This window comes from Symphodus melops (genome assembly GCF_947650265.1).
Source record: "Symphodus melops genome assembly, chromosome: 16".
In the NCBI taxonomy this organism is placed as follows: Eukaryota; Metazoa; Chordata; class Actinopteri; order Labriformes; family Labridae; genus Symphodus; species Symphodus melops.
The window spans coordinates 5,234,482-5,250,069 of record NC_136706.1 but is presented as its reverse complement, the minus strand read 5'-3'; the positions used below and the strand labels follow the sequence as shown (position 1 = coordinate 5,250,069).

Sequence of the window (15,588 nt, the reverse complement as noted above, 5' to 3'; positions counted from 1 at the left end):
AAAGTCCCGTCAGCAATTAAAATAACTGAACTAATTTTAACCATCTCTATATTGATTGTCCCTTGAACCTTCTCTGGAGTTGGCAGACTGTTAGTCCTGATGCTGTACTTTCAGAGAAGGAGGAAAAAAAGAGTAGGCCTTCCATGTAGGTGTTTTATCCAAAAGTTTATCCTTAAGTGCGATTTTTGCAATGTAAGTTGATCAATGCCTTTTTTCTTATATAATTTCCCATAGATTGCCCGTCTGACTGGTTTTGAACTATTCAATTCAATTCAATTAAAAAAAACTTTATTCCATGACAAGTGACTGTACAACTTAAATGTACAGTAAGAAATGTACTCTTAAAACACAGCGACACTTACTGAGAACAGCATAGTCCTTCGGCCTGTCCTGGTTGATTTCCCAGAGGAGAGTGGTGGTATCCGCCATACACCTTTGAGACACATTAAAATCCTGTGTGTTTTCCAAGGCTAAGCTGCACCCTGCAAATACAAGTAACACCACTGAACTCAGGGCCATTTTCAGGGCGCAATGCATTTTCTGACAGAGTATGTGTTTAAATAACATTGTAGGGAAACATCGTCATCACAAAGGTAGCATGAAATTCATTTAGGGATGGATTGAGTACTTTGACAAATGCAGGTTGTCTCCACCTGGTTCTCTACATCAGGTGTGACCAGGATTGGGTTACATGGGAGGATAACACATAACACTGGATCAGAATAATTAAATGAAGGTTCTCCCATCAACACCACCTGACCAACAAATCTTTTACAATAGAACCAAGCTTTGTATACTGGGTCTTTCATATGATCATCACACTGTGTATTTGTTCTGGATCAAACTCAGTGGTACTCTTACGTTTCTTACGTGAGATGTTTCATCTGAACAGTTTTTTTTTTGTTTGTTTTTTACTGAAATCCTTTCTTATTTGTTTCATACTACTAACAGGTGAGTTATTGAATTAGTGCAACACTGACCACTGGAGGGCGAGCTTGTCTTTAAAACTAAGATGAGGTGCCCTGACATATTTCCCAGACAGACACACTCACATGAACACAACGCAATATAACGCATCCACTTTCTGATTAATTGTGACTTGTTGATCATGCTGAGGAGATTAAATTGCTAATTTTTGGAGCAAACCTTGATCAACTGTGTCACTTGAACTGATTACAAGTCATTAGAAATAAATCTGTTATTTCTCATAATGGTGTAAAGTATTTGTTTTTTGTAACTGTTACCTCTGAACTAGAGTAGCATCATATTATTAAGCCAGCAGACACTTTCTTTTTCTCAATATTTGCACATTTTCTTTTGCCAGTTGGTGCAAACATGCACACTTTTACTACCAAAGATACAAAAGGTGTTGACACAATGACCAAATATATGTCCATTAAAAGTGAAATTTAAGCTACATTGCTCCATTTTGAAGAAATCAACAAGAAAGAGCTATTTTTTTTGAAAGAAAACAAATTGGGAATCTTGAAGTTCCTTTTCCAAAACATTTCATTTTGATGATTATTCATGATGCACACCATTTTGCGAGCACGAGTTTGAATGATCACAAAAGGGTTTTGGATTTTTTTCCCATGAGAAGATCTGAATACTCTTGTGCAGGGGACACCACACCTTCTCCTGGCAGGTTTTATTTATATATTGACATAGAGAACGGCTTTTTACACCAGCATCAGATATGTTTAAAGACAGCAGCAGCAGCAGACACATTCTAACTAGTTCACAGACTGCCTCTCACATGCAGTTTTACAGCATGAGTCTTATTGTCAGAGTAGAAAAAAGGACTGTCAAAAACTAAACAATGTTTTTTTTAGGAATGCTTAATGAAAAAAGCTATGAAAAACAATCTTTACAGTATCCCACCCTAGATTCCTTGGTTTTTCAGTTATTATTTTAACCAGTTGTCTTCTGACAAAGTCCATATCAGAAGTGAGTTTACATTTGTTTACGTTTTTTTCCTCAGTGTTTTTCCTGTCAAAAGTTTTCATTCATGCCATCAAACCAAAGCACCTCATAATGGAGATAAAATTCTGACCCTTACAAGTCAAAAAGGTAAGTGCTTTGCATCTTAGATTTAAAATATTTAGGTAAATAAATGCTTTAAAATTATCTTTTAATCACAAAGAGCTGCCATAGAGTGTAGAAGAAGACACAAATAAAACATTAAAAATTCTGACAATCTTTTAGAAAATAAATAGCTGATAGATTGGTTGATTTGTATATATATATTAAAAAAAAAGAGATCATATTTTGAGGTGAAATGCCTGAAATAATCCCCCGTGAATTTGGGGCCCTTAAACTTCATGTTCAGTAAATTCATCTGACTTCTGATAAACTGTTGTTAATCCATTAAATATATAAAGTTATATCAAATGTTTTAAGTATACAGTAGATTTCATCGTTTTCTGATCGTCTGAAATCTTGTGAAATTTAATAGAATTGAAGTCCCGAGATAATTCTGAGATTTGATTTTAGGAGGATGTTTCAGAAATACACTAAAGCAAGAGTTCGACTTAAGACTCTTTGTGGGGATCAGACAGATATGTAGGTTTTCCATTAAATAAAAAAGTTGTAAACAAAAAAAAGTTCTGCCTCCTAAGACTTTAGCTTGCACTGTTAAAAGGAAAGTTCAACATGTTTCTTTTTTTCTTTCAGACATTCATTGGACTTTATCAGCTTTTAAGATTCAGATCACTATTAACCTTATGAGGATTAATCCCATAACAACCTTTTTTTACCGAGACATAGCGAGTAAACAACGATGGAATCTGTGAAAATAAAAACAAATCTCTGTTATAAAAAAGATCTATTCATCTATGTGTACCAAAAACTATCTTTTTTAGTTTACTTTAAGACACGTGAAGTGACTTTGACATATATTACTTTTTTTTCCTTCACTTTATACTGTTTACATATAGTAGTGCTCTATTGTACATCATGTGTATGCAGCATTACTACAAGTAATGACGGTACCGTAGGTTGTCTGTTTTAACCTTATACAGTTTGGCTTCTTATGGAATGTGTTCCTCTCACTTATCAACCGCGCTCAGTCTTTTCGACTTTATAAACGCCATCCCATGTGTCCGCATGTGAGTGTTCAGATTTCCCTCTGTTTCGAACTTCTTCCCACAAACTTTACACTTAGTATTTGGTGTCCCGTCATTGTTCTCGTCTGTGACATCCAGCTGGTTCTCTCTCTGACTCTCGTCATCTTCCCTGCCTCGTCCGTTGTAGCGAGCGAGACCCTGTGACTCCTTTAGCCGATGGACTATGAAGAGGTGGCGGGCCAGCGAGCGGGGGGAGGTGTAGCAAAAGCCGCACTCCCGACATTGGTAGGATGAGCCATCAGACTTGTGCTGGGGAATGTGCTCGTGGAACGCCATGATGTCTTCTGTGGTGAAGCCGCAAACGGCACACTTGTGAATTTTGAGAATATTCACCTTGAGCCTCTTCAACGGCTGGGAGTCAGAGCCCCTGCAGTTCAACCCAGGGGGGCCCTTATCTTCTTCTGGTTTTCTTTTAGGGCTTCGAGTCTGTTGAGAGGAAATGATTGATAAGTTAGGAAATACTATGGAATGTACCCTCAATTCAGATGCACAAGGAGCACTTCCTTGTCTGATTTATTTGTTTATTTTTTGTTCTGACATTTTACCTTTTCCTTGACAGGAAAAGTGTCCTTATTATTGGAGTTGGCGGTCTTCCCTTCTGGGTCTTTGACTTCATGCGTCAGCTGAATGTGCTGATCCAGCAGCACTCTTTTAGTGAATGGCTGACTTAGAGCTGGACAGTGCCTGTCAAGGTACAACACAATAACAAATATGGCAAGCAGGTTTTGTCTTGTATTTTTTTGCAGACAAAGTATTTCTCTTTTGTTTTACTTTGGAAAATTGTGTTTACATTCCCCTTTTTATGATCTTGGAACTGTTGCAGGGACTTAGAGATTCGATGCAACGTATTGTGGACAAAACACTGGGTGTGAACTCACGGACATGTGTAGATCTTCTTTAGTCCCTTGTGTTTTAGACGGTTGTGTCGGCATAAACTGTGGGAGGAGCTGAAGGACTTGTCACATTGACGACATGGATGTTTCTTCAGTATCTGCAATTTTAGGATATTAAATGAAATAAAAAAACAGTCAGCTAATGATCATGATACAACCCTAGGACTAATGGTGGCCAAAATAAATAGTGACACACCTATAACCCCTCTTCATTTGCTTTCACACAAAGGACTTATAAATTAAAAGGCACCATAATTTAACACCATGAACCGTAAAAGGCGGACAAAAATGTCCTTTGCTTGAGATGAATGCCTGTGGACTACATTGTCGTGTTAGCAGCCTAATGTTAGCACACTTTGGGTAACTCATAGTTTCATTCAGTGACAAGGAATGATCGTGATCTAAGTCTGACAATCTTTTTGAAAATAAATAGCTGAAATATTGTTTGTTTGTTTTTTTTGCACAAGAAAAAAAGTTCATAGCTTCATATCGTGACAAGGAATGACACTTGTGTGACATCCAAATAGGCAGTGAACTTGTTTGAATACTAACCTTGCTGTGCTCATGCCTCATGTGAGCAACAAAAACCTCTCTGGAACTGAAGAGGTTGTTGCACTCTCCACATGTGTATCCTGAGCTGGTTGAGTTCTTGAGGTCAACAGATGAGTTAACATTTGTTTTCTTTAGGGGTGAGGATGTAGGTTTCTTCTCTCCCTTCTCTTGCCTTTTTACATTTCCTCCTTCTTTGTTGTTAGTATTACTGGGGCTGTTGGTACAGTTAGAGTTAGTTGGCTTGGTGCTGAGAGGGAGGTTGATGCCCAAGTTTGGTGGACCCTCGATAGTCTTTAAGGTTCCATGGATGGCCTGCCAGAGATCAGTATATACATTAAGAATTATTAACCAAGAAACCCAAAAGGACTCATGTTAAACATTTCAAGGCTTATCTCCATGATAACATTGTGAAAACCAAAATAAAGAGAGTAATAACCTATTTACTACATCACCAAAAAAAACACTTGGACTAAAGAAAAAAGCCTGAAAGCATACAATGGATATCAATGTCCAGCATGCCTGAACAAGCTGCTTATGCCCACCTTAATATGGTCCAACATGAGCTGTTTCTGTGCATAATGCATGGAGCAGTCCGGACATCTGAACACTGATACTTTATGATTGGCAATATGTTGGTCAAAATGTGTGTAGAGCAGGGACTGCAAAGTGAACACGGTGTCACACATGGAGCACTTATAGATCAACCTAATAGACAGAAGACAGCACATAGAAATCACATTAAACATTTATGTATAAATGTATCTTCATTGTTATAATATGATGTAAAGAAACAGTTTAAATGAAAACGAAAGGTTGAAGTATTACTAGTATATTTATGATTGATGTTCATCTGATATTAATTTAGTTTTAAGCTCAGGCATAAGCAGGGCCAAACGACAGTAGAATGTGATCACCTGCTTATAACCATTATCACTAGCATCCATAATGTTAATGGAAGAAAATGAAAGGCTTCCATGTGGAAAATACAGACCAAAGCTAAGCCACCGTGTCTAAAACCGAAAAATCCTGCTGTTAATGAATTAGCCAGGATGATTTTCCTCAGCAAAATGAATTGGACACAGGTATAACATTTCATTGTGTGATGAGTGTTGTTGTGTTTGTTGGTTAAAAGCTTTCAGCAAAAGCTTGTTTTTTTGTCAATTTTAAATTGGACTGAAATGTATGTTCAGTAAAAAGTAAAACTTGCATTGTATTTGAGAAGAGTCTACAGTGTTTACAGTGGTAGAAAATACATGAGTAGACCTACTTTGGCTCTCCTGCCTTCATTCCTGGATGCTGTGTGTTCACATGAGAGTGCGTTCCAGGTGCAGTCTTGAAGGCCATGGGGCAGAGGGGACATTTATAGAAGACCTCACAGTGACTACTCTGAATGTGGGATTTAACTGTTGTAACATCAGCGAAGATCACACTACAGTGGACACAACTGTAGGGAAAATGAATTTAAAAAAATGCATTAGTATGGTTAGACTCCTTAAGATTTAATTTCATTTTTAAACTACCTTTACAGTGTCTCTTCTATGCTGCACAATAAACTTGGGTGGTGTACTCTCTTCTAAACGTTTTGATTGAAAGGCTAGCTTGACTTCACAAGTATACACATTACATGTTGGATAAATGTTATTTTCCTTAGACAATAATGTGCAAGCTGTAACGCTAGGTTAAGCTAAACAGTTGCTGCAAATTTTGTTTTTTTATTTTTATTTGACTCTGCAACAAACCTGTATGTTTTCCCAAATGTTTAACAGTCTTCATATTCTCTGTGCACCAAATTTTAGTTAGAACACAGAATATTGAAATATCACATAAAACAGATGAAGGGCGATAAATGCCACTTTTCTTTTTTATTTAAATAACTGGTTATGTGTAATAATATCAGGCCAGTTAAAGAACCATAATTGGTTAATTAAAATAATGGAGCCTTTTATCTTGGATGACTCTTCCAAAACTGGATTGTTCCAGGGGGTGCTTTTGGTGGGGAGAATTTGGTTGTGAGCAATATATCAGTAAAGGATTGTCAAAACAGTATGATAATAACTGTGATTAGAAATTATATTAGCAATTTAAAAAGGAAAACATTAGAAGGAGATAATAAGGTCTCTGGATAGCCACTAAGAGAGGGAGAATACTGCACAATGGTAAATAACTTTAATTAGTTTCTACTTTACTGTCTAAAATGTGTCCCAAAAGTTGAAAATCTAAGTTTCACTACTCTTGTTCCAAAACAAGAATTGTTTATCTTGTGCAAAACTAAAATGCACATTGATAAAAAAAAGATTAAGTTACACTGACCGGTAGCCGACTCTACGGGTGTAATGGAGGCAATTCTTAGTGACATGTGACTGGAAATGGACAGAACGGCAGCTGGCACCACACTCGGGGCAGATGTAAGGAGACTTGTGCTGGTGGATTCTCTGGTGCGACAGATAGCTGCACTGATTTGGGAGAAGCATTTGGCAGATGGTACATGTCTTCTAATGCACAGAAAAGAGAAGATACAGAAAATAAACACAAAATAAATACATGTTGTGTCACTGATCTGAGGGTTTCAACTTTGCATCAAAGGTAGTGTTTTTAACTCAACATTTAGCAGTCAAAGGGCTAATGAAACCCGAGTCATCTTGCCTGTTTATTGAATAATGTATTCAGTTTTTAACTTACTTTCGAGCTTCATAACAAATGACATTTTATTAATCAATTATCGTGTCAGTAGTCCATACTCTATGACATTTAGACATTTTGAATTCAACTGAAAAATATTTTGCTGAAGTACACAAACACACACCTGCCCTTTGGACTCTGGTGCCTGTTGATAGTGCATGGCTAGTGAGCTGTCATCTTGGAACATTTCGTTACACTCCAAGCACTTTAGACTGTGTCTGCAGAGTTTTGATGCATCATCTTCCAAGGGCATGGCTGCCATAATAGGAACACTGCTTGAAGCGGATACCACTCCTGTTTGGGACCCACCAGCAGCAACTCTCCCCAGGACTTGACTTGTGGTTGCTTGAGTTTGGCAGATGGTACCAGTGATGTTGGAAGGGTCGGCTGAGGGTGATGTTGTTATCATCTGATCTGCAGGAATGGGTTTTAGGATCAAATGTGAGCACTGCATGACCACCCCTTTGTCCTTATGGCCTCTGGCATGAGACAATAGGCTGCACTTGTTGTAGAACACTAGACTTTTGGCACAGTGGTTGCAGGTGACCTCTATCCGCACACTGCGACGTTCGTAGTGCTGTGTCAGGCTCTTCTCAAGAGCAAATGAATCGCCACACTCTAGGCACTTGTAGCCACGTGAGGGTATAGAGATACACGCTGAGGTTGGTGGAGAGAGGTTTGGAACATATACAGGTACAGGGTTTATGCTACTCAGCACTTTATTAAAAGCATCCACTACAGAGCTCTGTGAGCTGGCAAATACTTGAACTTTAGAGACTTTTTTTGAGGCTCGGCCAGCAAGAATGATCTGCTTTTTGACTTGACGTGGTTGTTGATTCTGTTGATGTTTGGAGGAGGACGGGACCTGTTTGAGATCACTGACAGCTGAGGATACAGTATGAGGCAAAAGATTGAGATGACTAAGATTAAATGTCTTTGGAACAAGTTTGGCATTGGCCAGACTGGAGGCAGGCACCATAACAGTCTGTTGCTGGATGGCATTGGCAGCTTTCAAGATGGCACTGCTGGCACTTTGCACTGATGCAGCGGGTATAACTGTTGCTTTAACTGTGGTGTTGTTGGCTAGCTTCAAGTTGATGACTTGGGAACCAGCTGTTTTTACTGCTGAGATGGGCAGGAATGCTGTTGCAACAGGTTTGATAGTCATTTGCTTGTTCATTTCTAATGAATAGCCTCCAGTTGTAGCTACTGCTGTGGTTGGTAGAGACGGTCTTGTGGGAAATGAGAAAATATCACTGGTTGTTGCTATGATAGCTGGGCTATTCTCTCCTTTTTTTAGATCCTCAGGATCAAACTCTGGTAGAACTCTAGTGACAGTACGCTTGATCTGGCCAGAAGAGGTTTTAACTGTTCTAATCCTGACTTTTGGGATAACTGGGGTGTTGTCTGTGCTTGAGTCTGGGGATCCTTTGCTGCTACCCTCACTAGTAACACTACAGGGGCTGTCTGGTTGTCTTGTTAGCAGCCTCTTTGCAAATTCTAGGGCTGACTCAGGCTCTTGTGTCTTATCTGGAGTTCTGGGTTTATCATTGGCTACTATGGGATCTTTTGGTGTGTGTGGAAAATCTGTTATAGACAATTCTGTAGTAGCCTTTTTGGCACTGAGGGCGGCTATGGCTGCTATACAAGATGAAAGTTTTGTAGAGGATTTGACTTTATTTTGAGACGAACAAGACACATTGATGAGCCCCAATTGCTCTCTAGCCTCCGTGCGTTCCTGATCTTGCGACTTGAAGGTAGTGTCCTTGAGATTCTCCTCAAGTAAACTGGATAAGCTAGGATCATTAGACCTGGAACCTCTAAATGTGCCGCTGTTATTTTTGTTTTTATTAGGTATTTTGTCTCTGCTTATATTTGGCTTAAAATTATCCACATACGACGGCGATCCTGAATTCGGTATATCCTCTCTCCTTTTTAAGAATGACTGACCTGCCTGCTTGTCTACAGGGTCATCTACCTCAATTTTGTCATCATCATCAAACTCTTCAGCACTGGAAATTGGGCTAAACTGATTGAAGGTAGCTAGTTGGTGGTTAACTGGCTGTCCTTCATCTCTGGTAGCAGGTGTTGTTGTAGACAAGAGGCCATTTTTGAGTCCATTTCCAACACCAACAGAAGGGAATTGGGAATGACAGTGTATATGTTTTCCTTTTTTAGACGTGGTTCCAGCATGAGCACTGGTTTCTGTGTTTCGGGTGTTCTTGACAATGACGCTAACACCAATGTCGTGTCCTGCTGAAGGGTTTTGGGCCTCATCGTCTATCGTCACTGTGCTACTGGATTGCTTGAGCTGTCCATCATGGTCGTGGTGGTGACCAGATTCAATAGCAGCCTTCGGATCCACCATGTCAGGGATGTCAAAGGCTGCCAGGAGGTCATCAAAATCTGGTGTCTTCATATCTCCCATAGTCTTGCTTCTATTTTGATAAGGAGATCACCTAGGGAACACAGATTTAATTAAAGAATAATGAGTTTTAATGTATTTTTATTGCATGTTATGTGCACAGACGCCCTTCGACAGTCGATTAATCTGATTTAAAAAGCATTAGAACAAAGTGACACAATCTGAATTTGTTTAATTACACCTACATATATCTCCAACATATTGTCTTGTATGACATAGAGAAGAACAATTATTTTTAGCTCTTTGCCAGAAATCCACTTTTCTTCACAACTTCTTTGCTTTGATGTTTCAGTCATGTGTTACTAGTTTGTGCTCTGTGCCCATTTCATTATCAGGCTGCGAGTTTAGCTGACGTCCAACACTTACTTACAAGAATGTTATGAACCATTGCTCTTTGATTGGGTGACGTCATTGAACTGATTCTGAGGAACACAAAGGGGAATCACATGCTGGTCCACACAGGGGGTAGTTATGACATTTTGATGGCATTTCATCTAAGGACTCAGAAAAGCCTCTACAATCAATACACCCTCAGGATTGCTATAATTAAAAAAATTAAGTATGGAGGGAAAACATAGTATGCCAGTGTGCTAATGACACCTATTTAACTTTTACAGGAAAGCTGTTGCTGTAACAAGGCCATCATCTGCATCAAGTCTGATTACAGTAGAGTGGCCCTGTTTTTGAAGATGGATGTAGAAGATGAATGTTGAGGTGATTTTCACAATTTGACCCCTCAGTGGCTTGACACTTGCCAGCTGTTTTGGTTTGGGAAAATAAAAAAAAAGTGCTGAATGAAATATGAAATGATGACAAGAAGAAGACTGTTGGTAAGGTGACATTGAACGTATCTCGAGATGGTTGCTTCTTTCAAATAAAAACTACTAATTTTGGGAAAGCTTTGTTTTTAGTGGAAGTAATACTTCAAAATACACCAATCTTAATCCAGTGAGCACTGTTGATAAAATATGATAGGACTGAGATGCAACTTGTATTTATGTATTATGAATGTAGGATTGGGAAAAAAAGATGCATGACGTTGCTTTGCTTTAGCTTTGCAGTCTTAGTGCTGCTCTTTGATCCGAGTGCAAAGAAACCTCATCTGCACACACACACACACACACACACACACACACACACACACACAGGCATCTTGTAGTTTAATCCTTGGATTGTACAAATATAAATATTCTGTTCAGTGATAGTTGTAATAATGAGCTACAAGGATTTAAAAAAAGGACGAGGGGAGAAATGTTATGGTTGAAGAGGGCAGGAGAAAAGGCAGTGAAGGGGGCAAAATGGCTGCTGTGCTCTTTGAAGCTGCAGCAGAGAGAGAGAGAAAGGCCTGGTGGAAAGAACAGCTAGTCACAGCCATGACAGCCACAGCAGCAGCCTGACATTTGCACCAAATGAAGGTTAAATTCTGACAAATTTGAAACGTAGACAACACAAAACTATACTCTTATAGTCAGCAGTTTAATACACATGCATCACAACCACCTTCAAACAATGCACAGTGTTAAAGACAACTACAATCTCAGTAAACAAAATGTAAAATAGCAATGGTGGAAATATACAAGGTAAACAGCCTCTCCTCACCCTCTTGCCTCCGTCCCTGTCCAGACACTAGCCAAACATTCTGTCCTTCCTTCCTTTCATCCTGCAAAAAACACAGTCACAACACTACTAACCCACAAAAAGCCATCAACCCCACCCTGCCTGGAAAAAAACAGTCCTGTCTTCCCAACCAGACGAAGGCCCAGATCACAGGGTCAGGTTACATCCAGGGATCTGGTGATTGCGGGCTGTGGTCCTGGTAAAGATTTTCCTTAGTCATTCCCTGCACCACTACCGACGCACTGTAATATGAACAGTTAAATGGATCATACTCCTCTATATGTGTATGAGTGTGCGTGTGTGTCTGTGTGTGTGAGGCAGGCTGCAGATTCACAGACTCCCAGCCAGCCACGTCCCCTTGTCCTCATCTCTGCCTAAATCTCCCTGCCCCCCTCGCTATGATCCGAGCTGAGAAGCACACCGACATGTAGCAAGCCAGTAGCAAGCAGCAGCCGGGTTTGTGCCTGTGCAAGGATGACAGTGGCAGCAGAGCCCATCCATGGCTGCCATGGAAGAGCCTGGTTTATCCCTATCCCTCAGTGGAGCACAGAGACAGCATTGTTCTTGTCAGCCCTCCGTCTGCCTCAAACCGGTTTCAGCTGGTTCCGGTCACCCAGCATAAAGCCCGCTGCTGCAATATGGCCTCAGATACACACAGGCAGGAGCAGTGTGCTCACCTCCCAGGAAGCACTGCAACATGTTTAGCCAAAAAATCCACATTTGTATGTGTTTGTAAGGGGGAACGCACACAGTGCTTTAGGTACTTAGAGATTCAGGACCTTCAAATAAATCCAAAACAATGCAAAAACAAGGTGATGCGATAAGCACTGTTACTAAAACAGATAAAGAAAAGGAATATCAGTAAAGAAAAACATACAATCATGAAATACTGTATTAATGAAATTTAAAAAAAGAAATGCAAGGAAAGCATTTAGGCATTTGCAGGTGAACCCAATACGTCGGCCTATCTTTAGATTCCCTTGTGCTTCTACCCTAAGACGTGCTTGTGATTACCTTCTAATGAAAGAGAGACTTGAAGCCACCAGCTGCATTATACACAGTAACATGAAAAAACAAAGTATGTACGAACATAGCAGTGTGACACGGGGCAAACACAGGCTGTTCATTCACCCCCTTTCTCATATTTCCATCAAACATATGCCACCCCCTACCCACATAAGTCGACACAGAGAAACACATTCATACAAACATGCAGGTTCATGCACGTATATAGAGGTAAATGTGGCATACCCTTTGTCAGATTTGATGACAGATACCCAGGAAAAAGACAGTCTTCCTGTAGAGGCCTCAGCACCTGCCTTCACTCAGCTTCAACCCTTCCAGTCCCCATCCTCCTCATCCTCCTCCTTCCCTCCCCCCACCTTCTTCCCCCTCTCCTTCACTGGGTCAGGTTTAGACCCAGTCCAGGCCTCGTTTTCTCCTGAAGCCACCACTACAGCCATGCATGAAGGGACGGATGGAGAAAGGGGGCAGTGTTCAGCAGGCGAAGCAGGCCTTTTGTCTGTGTGTGTGTGCAGGGGGGTGAGGGGACTCTTCACTCTGGCTCAGGAGCAGCAGCAGCAGCTGGTGCAGAGAAAGAGAAGAGAGAGAGAGGGAGACAGAGACAGAGGAAGGTGGGGGAGAGAAAGAAAAGGAAATGAGCAGGATAAGATCAGAAATGTGTTCATATTGTAGGTCTGTATCATCGGATATTGTTATTTTATCAACTGGACAATGTTGGTTTGAGATTATGTATATATATGTCTCCTTCCTCAGTGGTTCATTAGTGATCAGAAACATAATAGATCAGTTGCATATTATACAAATGGTGAAGGCCTAAGCTTTGGCTAACCTGCCCTTTAGCATCCTGCGAGTGCCAAGGTCAACTCGCTTGGCAGAAAACTTCAATGCAATCCAGCTGTTTTCATAATGTGCACAGGACAAATGCCTACATGCACAAATATGCAGCATAAAGACATCTATAGCACACACAAAAATTTAATGATGGCAACACGAGGAATTTGTTTATTCACATATACAAACATGATTATCCTGATTTGATTATTCATGTTGCCTGCTGAGGGATGTACATACATGAGTTAAACATCAAAAATAAATGAAGAAATATGTCAAAAAGTCAAGTATTTCATAACCTACCTTGGAGATTGCAGTGAGGCTTTCTGCTCAGGCTGCCTCTCTCTGGCCTGCTACCAGTCCTTGTTAGATCTGGCAGACCTATCAAGCTGCAGCATTACATCAGCCTCCTCTAAGATGGACCATGCCAGGTTTATTAATTAAATCATTTTGCACACTGTATGACAGCTGGATCTACAGCCTAATATATATATATATATATATATATATATATATATATACACGTCATACTAGGCCCCTCATAGTGCCTCCTTCCTCTACAGTGAGACAGGCGGAGTGCAGCAGAGTAGGCTGACGCTGCTCCCTCCCCAGACAGAAACGCAGTCACATGACATCATGGTGAGTTTCATTCATGGCGGCCACAAGCTGAAAAGAGGAGCTACTGCTGCAGCCTTAATATAGTCTTAATATGCTGCAGGAGATCATTCAGGCAGTCCAGATTAAAGAAAATCGTAATGGTAGCATAGTCAGTATTTGTTTTAGCTTTATAAAAGCAGAGACAACAGAATGATTCTTCAAAGATGAGGCCAGTTTTCCTCATTTCTTTAGCCCTCTTTTTGACCTTGAAATTAAAATGCAACCACAATTATTACATTATGTTCATTGTGTGGAAACATTGTTTAATGAGAGAAATGTTACCTTCACTGATTGTTTCTTTTGTCTATTTGGAGATATAATGTACCCAATATTTTACAAGAGGGCTACAAAAGCTGTAATTTCTCTATCCCTTTCAAAAATATTGTGATCATAGTGATTAAATTAACCCTTAAGGTCGAAATTCCCTTTAATCAATTTAAAGCTTTTCAGTCCACGCTGGCTTAGCAATGATTCCCTCTGTATTAATGCTGTTGCATCAAACTGACATGTTATTTCAAATTTAAAAAGCAGATATCTTTATGTTTCTCAAATGGCCGATCTTTATTTTTATATTTTTAGGAAAATATATTAAACGTATGCAGAAGGCACAGACAATATTGTCATGCATAAAACATGTTGGTTTGAATATGTCACTAATGGATCTTTATACAGGTTCTGCCATATACAGTATATGAATGGTTTTAAAAACATCCTTTTAAATCATATGTAATGCCATCACACTGTTTGGAATCATATTTTCTTATCTTAAAGGGGAAAACATGATTTGAGAGGGTTAGAGCATAAATCAGTCACATTTAGAGTGAATTGAGATTGAATGGAAACAGGCATTTGTTTCTTGAATAGCTGTACTGTAAATCAATCTAACCCATCTGCAAATTAATGTAATCATAAGTTTTTCTCAATATCTGTCACTGGTGAAACAATATGTTTGCATCTGAAGACGGCTGCTCTGTGATTTAGTCCCAAGTGTGACCGACAGCAAAAGACCTCATAATGAGAAACTGTCCTTTCTAATTGACACTTTGCAGCTGACAGGCCTTCCTTAAAAGGTTTCTTCTTTTCATAGATACAATACCATTACATCCATGACCCCACCATTAGAACATTTAATGCATCATAGAGCATTTGAGAAGAATGGAAGATTAAAAAGGGTAATATTGCCACAACTCAAACTGAGATTTTCAGCATGAGAGCACTTCTTGTTCCCTTAATTGTAAATTAAATAATTTAATTGGCATAATAATAGTTGCACTTTTCTTAGTATTCCTGTTTCAAAATCCAAAGAAAGCAGAAATTGAATGTAAATGTAAAATTAACGGTAATATTATTGGCAGATTTCTGATAACTAGTCATTGTTGCATTTTATTGAGTGTCATGGTGTAAATACATTTTGTCAATACGACATAATACAACATTAATGTTGATTTCTTCACAATACACCAATCATAAACGCAGCACCCTCTAAATTCACCCCACAGCGCCATCTGCTGTTTTTACTCCAAACAAATACACCTCAGGTTGAATCTGGATTTTACATTCAGAGCTATTATATTGTACTTTATGCTTACTTACTTACTTGAAACTTTTTTAGCTAATTGAATTGAATTCATGTGTAATTAGCAGCCTGCAGGTTGTGACTGGTTTGATTGAGTGCAATGATTGGTGTGCAGGGTGATCGTGGTCTGGTCTTTAGACAGAAGTGGCTGTTATTAAACTTAATGATGAACTGGTGGATGACTAATAGCTCCTTGACGTCTCAGCATGC

General features: G+C 39.5%; 2 protein-coding genes across 6 annotated transcripts in view; both read right to left on the bottom strand.

The window, feature by feature from the left end:
• Nucleotides 1-519, bottom strand: part of oacyl (O-acyltransferase like) — a gene marked incomplete at its 5' end in the record, with an annotated part of 6,055 nt that extends 5,536 nt beyond the window's left edge. For both annotated transcript variants that reach the window (XM_079364642.1, XM_079364643.1), the window contains one exon: nucleotides 363-519. In XM_079364642.1, coding sequence (XP_079220768.1) covers nucleotides 363-519 — 157 coding nt within the window. The remainder of the gene's footprint in view (nucleotides 1-362) is intronic.
• Nucleotides 520-2,356: 1,837 nt separating this feature from the next.
• On the bottom strand, nucleotides 2,357-13,694 carry znf532 (zinc finger protein 532). Of its 4 annotated transcripts, none has more exons than XM_079364609.1 (11): nucleotides 13,449-13,694; nucleotides 12,543-12,875; nucleotides 11,274-11,981; nucleotides 7,374-9,708; nucleotides 6,881-7,059; nucleotides 5,838-6,014; nucleotides 5,113-5,275; nucleotides 4,571-4,882; nucleotides 4,004-4,116; nucleotides 3,671-3,809; nucleotides 2,357-3,551 (listed from the first exon to the last, which is right to left on the bottom strand). In XM_079364609.1, the coding sequence occupies exons 4-11, from the start codon at nucleotides 9,675-9,677 to the stop codon at nucleotides 3,048-3,050; spliced, it is 3,891 nt and encodes a 1,296-aa protein (XP_079220735.1). In that variant the 5' UTR covers nucleotides 9,678-9,708; nucleotides 11,274-11,981; nucleotides 12,543-12,875; nucleotides 13,449-13,694; the 3' UTR covers nucleotides 2,357-3,047. The 4 variants fall into 4 exon arrangements, with proteins under 4 accessions (XP_079220735.1, XP_079220732.1, XP_079220734.1 ...); XM_079364606.1 differs by having other exon boundaries at nucleotides 6,881-7,062; nucleotides 13,449-13,693; XM_079364608.1 differs by having other exon boundaries at nucleotides 6,881-7,062; nucleotides 11,274-11,334; nucleotides 13,449-13,693.
• Between the last annotated feature and the right edge of the window lie 1,894 nt (nucleotides 13,695-15,588).

Coding starts and splice junctions, on each gene's coding strand:
- znf532 (XM_079364606.1), bottom strand. CDS start 9,677: ATGGGAGATATGAAGACACCAGATTTTGATGACCTCCTGGCAGCCTTT. Junction 4,117..4,570: donor TGAGGCATGAGCACAGCAAG/GTTAGTATTCAA, acceptor CTAAAATTGCAG/ATACTGAAGAAACATCCATG. Junction 3,810..4,003: donor AAGAAGATCTACACATGTCC/GTGAGTTCACAC, acceptor GTACCTTGACAG/GCACTGTCCAGCTCTAAGTC.